At 34.4% G+C, this 10067-nt stretch overlaps 1 protein-coding gene across 1 annotated transcript; it reads right to left on the bottom strand.

Moving 5' to 3' along the window:
- Positions 1 to 715: 715 nt before the first annotated feature.
- On the bottom strand, positions 716 to 2932 carry LOC110940581 (octanoyltransferase LIP2p, chloroplastic). The gene is made up of 4 exons (XM_022182132.2): positions 2700 to 2932; positions 2344 to 2608; positions 1285 to 1435; positions 716 to 1199 (listed from the first exon to the last, which is right to left on the bottom strand). The coding sequence occupies exons 1-4, from the start codon at positions 2837 to 2839 to the stop codon at positions 883 to 885; spliced, it is 873 nt and encodes a 290-aa protein (XP_022037824.1). The 5' UTR covers positions 2840 to 2932; the 3' UTR covers positions 716 to 882.
- Between the last annotated feature and the right edge of the window lie 7135 nt (positions 2933 to 10067).

The following is a 10067-nucleotide window of genomic DNA, read 5'->3' as shown; positions in this document are numbered from 1 at the left end:
ACCTTGTCTTTTTGGGTTTTCCTTCAATTTGTATGTTTAGTATGTTAAGATTATTTGTATTTGATCTTTTGCCTATAAAATAAACAATTAAATAATTCTGAAAGGTTAAAAAGCTTAAACCTTGACAGGAATCTTTGAAATATTTTGGGTCCTTTATTACAGATATATCATTGCCACTAGAAGCCTATATACTATACAACCTTGTGTAATGGGCCGGCACATCACGGCGTTTCCGGCTATGGCGCCCCATAGTGCTGTGGAACACCGCTACAGGCGGCGCTATGGGGGTTTAAATCTTGGCTCCCCTGATCCTCTTCGCGGCGTTTTCATCTGCACAATCTTTCCCCCCCACTCACATACATATATATACATACATATGCATGTATAATTGAAAGAGTTATATAACCCCCTTACCACTACACCCTCTTGTGATATAAAGCCCCTCTCTTACACATGGCCTAACCGTTTTATGACAAAAGTTTAGAACTTTAAGACATAACTAGAGTTAAATGCCCGGATAGTCCCTGTGACTTGCTCTTTTTTCACCTTTAGTCCCCAACTTTCTAAAATTATAGCTATAGTCCCCCAACTTTTCAATTTTCGTTCCCGGATAGTCTTTGTGCCTAACATCAGTTAGTTTTCTCAGCTAAGCGGGTGCGAAATGACAAAAATACCCTTTCCTTAAAAAGTTTAAAACTTTAAGACATCGTAATAACTAAATGAATTAACTTTTCTTCTGATGTAGGATGATAAAATTTCTAGGCACAAACATGTTATAGCCATCAAACAATGCAACAGTCATAGATTAGCATGTCTATACTATCAAAAGTTGTATTATATGGAACTTGAGACCGGTCAAATTCAAAAAGTCAACTTGCAGTGTTATCTGTCTGGAGACCTAAGGATTGATCCTGACTGATGACACAATTCAAGCTGAAAAACTTCACAGAACTCTTTTAGCAATGATTCATGAGCTATATCAATGAGTGTACCATCATCTTCATCGTGACAACCGGATATTGAAGAAGGTTTGTTGGACCCTCTTAGAAGCTCCTTAATGTTTCCCACTCCTCGGTCTTTTATTCCACACGGGATTATCCGACTGAAGGGCGAAAGATCAGTGGAGACGTTTAATGCCAATCCATGATATGTTAGCCATTTTGAAACGCGGATTCCAACTGCCGCTAGTTTTTTGTCCCCTGTGAAAACCAAAATAAAGCAAGTAAACACCAACAAGCTACTAAGTGGGCCGTAAGTAAGCCGGTAACTGAATATGGAACTTACCAACCCAAACTCCAGTCAAACCCTCGACCCGTGAAGCTTTTAGTGAAAATGTTGAGAAAAGAACGCGAATGACTACCTCCTCCAATGCCCTCATGTACCAATGAAGATCCATCTTTTGGAAGCGAAGATTCAAAATCGGGTACAACACTAGCTACATTGCAACGATTATTGTAATAACATAGTTAGAAATTAGAACAAAAAATGCACTAGGAACGTTACTATCAACATTGCTAACTTCGTTTAAAAAGGTGTGAGGCGCTCTGAGGCATTTGGGTCCCCAAATTTGAGGCGCACGTACGTCAGGATTGATCTATGTACAACCAAATAATCTTTATTTACAACCGGAGGTTGTCAGTTTCATACTTTCATCACTTTTACATTATTACATATAAACCTGTTTATCAAGTAAGCCTTCATAATTATTTCATCCCTATTGTTGTTTTCACATATAAGCCTCCTATAAAGCCTAAATTGACCAATGTTGACACATAATCACACACCTATGACCACCCGTAGTGGGGTTTTTTTGGCGTTTTTTCCCTAAAAAAATGCCCAACCACGCCCTTCCACCGCCCCCAGGGGCGTTTTTGTTGCGAAATCGGGTTGGGGCGTTCCAAATTGAACGCCGGGCGGAGAAATCTTGGGCCAATCAGACCCTTCCACGGTCAAGTATCATTAGTTTTAATTAAAAAAACAAAAAAATAAATAATTGGGTAATCATTGGATGGGACATAATTGGGCATTATACCGCTACACCCATTTTAGAAAAAACGCCCCATAATGCTCCATTGCTGACTGGACCGCCACATGGCGGATAATACCCAAGGGTCTTCCTTCACCACTACGCATGGTCTAATGCGTTTTCGCTAACGCCTCGCGCGCCTTTTAAAAACAAGATCGCTAATCAAGAACCACTCAATCTTCAAAAGCAGAATTCATATTATCATCCCATTACTGATCTTATCACATATTATTTGTTTTTCTAACATTCATCCATAATTTCAAACATAAATCCAGATAACGAGAATAATTCAACTTCAAAAATAATGTTAAATCTACCTGTCCTGGTCCATGATAAGTAACTTCACCACCTCTTTCTGTCTGATACAAAGGCAAAGGTGAATCTTTAACATCAAAACTCAAGTTATCTTCTGAACTAGCAGTACCCAATGTATAAACAGGCTGATGCTGAAGCACAATCAAACTATCCAACTCATCTTCATTTCCATCAACCAATGACTTCCTCTGATCAACAATTGATTTCTGCCATGACCAAGCCTCGGCAAAAGGGACCACTTGTTTATACATATCATAGCATATGCATCTATAAAGATTACAAAACAGCAAGACCCAGATTAAAATTTCACTTTTTAGGCAATGCACGCAAGGTGTTTGATAAAATGTCTGAATGGTACCTTCTTGTGTTAGTGTGTTGGATCGATGAATTGGGTTTGGTGCTGGTGAGATGTGAAGCTGATGCTGGTACTCGTGATTGTGGGCAGGTGGGGCGTGGTGGAATCAAGTGATTCGAAGAGATGTTGAATGATAGAGTCATGGAATTTGATCGGAAAGAATGGGAGTGGCGGAGTGACCGAAGAAAGCTTGTCGAGGAAGAAGAGAAGGGGGTTTGAAAATATGATTATAATTCTCCTTTAGACTGCCATTTTCTTCCCTTTTGGAGTAAAGTCGCCGAGTTTTGATCACTTTTATCATTTTAGTCCAAAACTCAAACTTTTTGCATCTGAGTCCATGTGGTTTCAGTTTTATTGCCATTTTGGTCCAAAAATGAAATCAGGTCATATTTGTCTTATAAAATCCTGCAATTTTGTCATTTTCCTTAGGGGCAAATCAGGTCATATTTATCTTATAAACTATGGTATTTATTTACAAAAAAGAAATGATCATTTTGCCTCTGCGGAAAAGGACAAAATAGCAGGATTTTATAAGACAAATATGACCTGATTTCATTTTTGGACCAAAATGGCAATAAAACTGAAACCACAGGGACTCAGATGCAAAAAATTTAAGTTTTGGACTAAAGTGGCAAAACTAACCAAACCACAGGGACCAAAATAACAGTTTACTCTCCCTTTTGTTTGGTTTGTTCAATTATACCCGTTCAAGCCAAATTTCAAAATTATATTTTGTTTCTAGTATTGTTGGAGCATGTCAGTTCTATAAAACAAAAAAAAAAAAAACAAAAAAAAAAAACATAAGTTAACTTTCATTTTCGTCCTTGTAGTTTGTCCAATTATTCTATTCAAACTTAGTTTTTCATGTTTAAAAAATGTCAGATTCGAAAATGTCATAAATTTGAAATTTGGACAGGACTTACATAATTTCACAAAATATAGGGACGAAAATCGCAGTTAACTCCTCTCTGTTACCTTAATAGAACTGGTTTAGTTTCCATTTTGGGAAGAAAAAAAAGGTAATTTTTATATATGAAAAACAATACATTTTTACTTTTGTTTTGTTTTGAGTGTGATTTTTTTTATCTTTTCTTAAAGATCAAGTTGTAACATAATAGTTCCGGTTTGAAGGTTGTTAGGTCAAATCGTGAGTCAAACCATTAGTAACTGTTTTTGGCCATTGAAAACTGAAATCAAAGCGTTGAAAGTCAGGACCGAATTGTCACTGACATGTTGGTTTCACGGTTTGGACTTATGGCATATGCAAATTGATAAAAACTGAAGCTTAGGTTATGTGTTGTGGGATTGGTTGTGGGCGCCAACCATGTCACCTAAGTAGGGTGTGGAGCGTTAACACCACCACAGAAGGGCGTTAGAGGGGGCGCAGGGCAAGGGCTCGACCGGAGTCGCAGGTGTGGGGCGAGTTTTGTAGTTTTTATATTATTCATTAATATATAAATCAATCATTTAAAGTATCACATTTCATGTAAAGCCTTAATAAAGCTCCACAAACACACCTTAGTGGTGTGAAAGATAAAAAAAGGGTCTATGTGATGTATAGATGACACCACTTTTTTCTCACTTGAAGCCTCTTTAGAGCCCACCTGTTAGTGCAGTAATGTCTATCGCCTCCGTCAATACAGTTCGTAGCAGATTCAGAAGTAAACTAGAGTTTATATTGTAATATTTAGGAAAAAGGGCAAGGTGGCATTCTTGTAAATAAGGGGAACTCCCTTATAACCTTGTGCCTATCAATAGCAGCTTTAGGGTTTCATTTAGAGACTTTTATCATTTGCCACATTTTGAGATTTGGAGAGCTTTGGAGTTAGAGAGAGAAACTAGAGAGAGAAAGTGGCAAGGTGATTCACGGTTCTTTGTACGTTTCAGATCTATCAATAGAATCACGTTAAATTGTACGTTCGTGTGTTCGGTCACGCACGTTCACGAATTCCGCACGTCGAACGTGTCGTTACGCAATCGTTTCGGAGTCAAAACCGGTCTTACACCACCACGACACATAGCTCATTAGATACGATAGAAATTGAAAGCCAAACCAGTTGTGTTAGCAAGATAAAAATTAGATAGTTCAATACATGGTTAGAACTTAAAGCCATACTAGTTTTTTTTTTTTTTTTTTTTTTTTTTTTTTTTTTTTGACGTCGCGCATTGCGGTGAAATCGAGTAAATGATAATGTAAAAACAAACATGATTTGAAAATAAAGCATAGTGTTTAGAAAGCCAAACCATTAGAACGATTTAGTTTATCATCGTACCGTTTTATGACACCAAATAAATCCTTTATTTTAAGTACAACTTTGTTTTTAACAAAACTTATAAGAGAATGTCACGGAAAAATTAAGCACAACTACTTACTTAAGTTTTTAAAAAAAGTTATAAACGTAAATTATTAAAGAAATATCAAATTAATCGATAAATTAATATATGTTCTAAAAAACAATTATTAAAAAAATGTAAAGGAAATATATGTTTTTAATAATAAAAAAAATAAAAATATCTTATTAAAAGTAAATATGATAATAAACTATTATAATGAATTAAATAATAAAAAGCCATATATTATAACAAAACAAACTTACTATTCATCATCACTTGTTAACAATATAGTACCGTTTTATGATACCAAATTAATACTTTATTTTGAGTACAACTTCGTTTTGAACAATAGTTATAACAGAACGTCAGGGAAAATTAAGTACAACTACGTACTTAAGGTTTTAGACAAAAAAAGTTATAAAAGTAAATTATTAAAGAAGAATCAAATTAATCGATAAATTAATATATGTTCTAAAAAAGAAAAAAAATTATTAAAAATGGTAAAGAAAATATATGTTTTTAAAAATGAAAAAAAAATTAAAAATAACTTATTAAAAGTAAATATAATAATAAACTACTATAATATAATAAATAATAAAAAGCTATATATTATAATAAAAATAAAGTTTCTATTTATCATCACTCGTTAACAATATATATATAATTTTAAACCTTTGACTTGGAGACCCAAGCACGCAACTAACCAAATATATATATATATATATATATATATATATATATATATATATATATATATATAGGCAGAGGTTCCTATAAAAAAGGGTTTTTGTGAGAAAGGTAAGAAAGAATCTACATCATTAGATCTTTGATCTAATGGTTGAGATCATAATGGCAAAATTGTAAATAATGTTTACTATTAAACATATTAATTTTCTAGATTTAGGGTATACATGTAAATTTAACATTTTTAAATTAAGAAACTAACATTAATGCACATGCAACTTCACCCCGTCTTTTTTAAACGTCAATAACTTTTTATACGTGACTTTTAAAAAAAATTACACCATAATAACAAGCGTTTTTTTATCTTTAATATGATTACCATATTGCTATACTTATATAGAGAAAAAATATGTTTCGATCGGATGTTTAGTCCATGATGTTTTGTCTATGTTCATACAGTGGCGTTTTAATTGTTGTGATTCAAAGCGTGGTGTTTTAAACACATACTGAAATTAGGGCTGGTAATTGGGTACCTGTTAAGACACAATTAGACCTGTTTGACTGAAAAATACACCCTTTGACTTTTTAATTTTTAAAATAATTAAAATTACAATGTTAGGATCTATCATTTATTCATCTTTGTACATAAAACATAAAACTGTTTTATAAACATGATGTAGAAAGTAGTTAAATGAGTCGTAATCATGTTTGAAACTTATGTTGTGCGCGCCGTCAGAAACCTGTTAAGACACGATTTTCTAGCCTTAACTGAAATGCAGGTGTAAAATACTATACGATGAACATGCGAAGAACATCTACTGGAATATAGGTTTAAAATACCATAGTGTTTTAACATATGGAATCTGGAACATCTACTAGCATACAGATGTAAAACACCATGCATGCAGGTTTAAAACACCATGTACAATAACCATACTATGAACATCTATACTTTCTATAAAAGGAGAAATCCCAATGACATAAGAAAAGCTGATGTGTCAGCAGGAGAGGCTATCCAACAAGGTTTTTCTTATGTCATTATTACATCATAAAGTCTAATATATAAATCACTTTAAAATAGATTTAATTTAATTTCAAACCACTGCCTTGTGTATTCAAATGTTAAAGGTCTGGCCCATATTCCAAAGGGCAAACCACAGCCCATCTACAAGAAAGTAGCAGATGGTTCCTTTGGCAAACGTATACCTAGCAGCAGATGTTTTGAAATTGCGGGTAATTTTTTTTTTGGGATATGTAATTTTCAATTAATGCATGTCAGTCACTCACTTCTATCAATCATCTTCTTATATAAATGTGTTCTCTTCTTTTGTATTTTCAAACCACATTTCTAATGTATCTCTCCCTCAAATCCCTTCTTCTCAATACTCGGCATTTGTTCATAAAGGATAAGAGAAAACTGAAGCTCTCTCTGACCCACTTTCAGAAAAATTTTTGGGGATATGTGGTTTGCCTTGATCATGGTAATGTGATATATATGATTATGTTTGTTTTTGTTTTTGATTTTTACTAAAGTTTTGTTATCTGAGTTATGACTAAATGATGATTGTGAATGATCTGCTGTAGATGATGATGATGATTGTTCTACGGGTTGTTTCCAGTATCATTGTTCCAACATCGTTTATGTAGGATCGTTGTACGACCAATACGAGTCGATCAGAAGAGTTCTCAGACTAAATCAGAGGCGGAATTCATTGATTTAGTCTTCGTTCAGCTTGTATTGCACTAGAATATCATTAATCTGTCTAGTTTATTGATCTGAAAGTTTTTTACAGGCCAGAGACACTTCGACAGCACTTCGGCGTCAGAATCAAGTTCGTACAAACGAAATGACAACACCAGTATTTATAGGCGGTTGATTTCGTACGAAATAGTCTTTCTTATTTCGTGTGAAACCACCAGGTTTACCTAAAAACCTATTTTTCTCGTACAACGTATCCTGGTCTATCATTTCTAAGAACAAGACTCGAACGAAGACAAAGTCGACAGACATATGCACCAACAGACTCCCCCTCGGATGTTGACGAAGTCTTCGGTGCGAGTCTTTAGCATGTCAACTCTTCAGTCTTGATCGGTCTTCTCGTACTATCCAAAATGTTCTTCAGAATCTATCTCTGGCTCTAACCTCGTCAGACTCCCCCTTTCATCAAGCTGGGATCGCTGTCTGGAATTAGCTATCGCCTTGAGATCGAGTCATGGCTCATATTCAGCCCAATCTTTCATCCTTCTCAGGTTCAAGAATTGTAGCCTGGCTTTCTGTAACACTCAGACTCAGGAACCTGGCTATAACCTGCACACATCTCAACCACTTTTAAGATAAACAGATTTAACATTTATAAGCTTTGATGATCACTTGTAGGTTAACATTTAACTTTAGTTTCAAGTTAATGAACCATTTAAACTGTTGGGATTGAACCCTATCAGAGGAACATATAATGAAAGCCAAAACTGGATCACAACAGTGGACTCAAAATAAGCAGTTGTTTACACTTGGCTTTCCCCTTGACAGTGGTAATCTAACAGATGATGGATCTTAAGTACTGCTCACTATAACAACTGATGAACCAAACACTGATGAAACTCTAAAGACTGCTGAAGACAAACACTGTTGCTCTATCCACTGTCGTTTCCTAAGTACTGCTGAAGACACAAGCACTGCTCATTCAAGGACTGATCACCTTTGAAGAAAGCACTGATGCTCAACATCAGTGCTCAGGCTACAACAGCGGAACGTGAAGCAGTAGTTTTATCTTGTTTTGTACTGTACTTATAATCAGTTGTTTAACATCAGTAGTTTGTATAGAACAGTGTTTATAGGTTGTTAGGTTGTTAGATGTCACTATCATGGTGACGTCAGCTGAGATGCCTCAGTGGTTTGGTTTGCCTATAAATGGAGCAGTACCCTGTACTGTTACATTTGATTGACTGAGTGGATTCTTCTTCTCCAGTCCAATCCTTTCATCTTGTGCAACCAACCTTGGAGTATCAGGCTGAGGGGGAGCTTAGTTCTGTAAGCATGCTTGTAATCATTTGATTTGTAATTGAATCATTCAACTTATTGAGAAGCATCTGTTTATCAAACTATTTCCCACTTAGATTTTGTTTACAAAGTTTGTCTTCATTTCCGCTGCACTTAATCTTATTTTATATTCATTGATTTGTCAAAATTATACAAACAAGCACAATCATGACAGCCTCCGATCTTAACAATTGGTATCAGAGCTCGGACAGTCAAATTCGATCTAACAATCAATTTGACATAATAGTTCAGCTCAAAATTCATTGATATTAAGGTTGATTGTATTTAGTTGAAAAACAGAGTAACGAGAAATCATGTTCAAAATGATGAATATGATACTCTGTAAAACAACCAAGATGTCATAAGATTCACAAATTTCAAACAACAAGTGATGTTATGCACAAATCACTCATAGTTTCCAGATCTGGAAACATGTCTGGTAACTATGGTATGACTATCTTCTTTCAAAATTGATTTCAACTGATTGTTATGGAATTTGTGATGATTTCATCATGTTTTATGCTAAAGTATGAACCTCAGATTAACAAAACCTATGTTCATATAAACATTAGAGTTTTGCTAACTTAGAAAGAGGAAAATAAAACTTTAGTCATGAAATCTTATGTGTTAGAAGGCAGGTTGAGAATCCTCAAAAGGACTAAATCAACCCTGTCAAAACACATTAAGAAAATCAGGGGTCAAAAAAAGTCCAAATCATAAATAATGTGAGATTTGGTAATAAAGCATGTTCACATGCAGCCAGATCTCTGAAAACATTACTGCAAAATGTTTCTGGATTAAGTATTTCCTCAATAAAATCTCCCAGTAAGTATTTTCTGTACTTATGAATGGGAAGGGTAAAAAGGGAAGAAGAAAATGAAAAAACTCAAAAGTGTGTTTATCTCAAAACTTTTGATGACAAACGAAAAGAGTATAAACATAAAACACCTATGAGTCAAAGGTTGGGAAAACAATGGTCATTATGCAACTGTGTGCATTCATTATTGCAGGAGAAGTTCAGGTAACAATGGTATCTCGAGTGATTGACTTTAAAAGAAGAATTTGCAATCAATTAACAAGAAAATGATCCTAATCAGTGGTCATAATGATGTGATCATAAGCCTTTTTGGAAGTTACCAGATCCTTTTGATGTTGTTTTCAAAATAACCTTTATTTTTAGAAAGGTGTTTTTCTCAAATAAAACCGGATATATTATTGATTTTTTTTAATAATATATTTTGTACTTTTACTCCTTTTTGATAGTAAAAGTTTTCTCTCCGGTCAGGATGTAATTTCCTTATTTTTGTGTGAAATTA

This window comes from Helianthus annuus, chromosome 5 (assembly GCF_002127325.2).
Source record: "Helianthus annuus cultivar XRQ/B chromosome 5, HanXRQr2.0-SUNRISE, whole genome shotgun sequence".
NCBI classification, from domain to species: Eukaryota; Viridiplantae; Streptophyta; class Magnoliopsida; order Asterales; family Asteraceae; genus Helianthus; species Helianthus annuus.
Note: the sequence above shows the minus strand (reverse complement) of the source record. Positions and strands in the feature narration are given on the sequence as shown.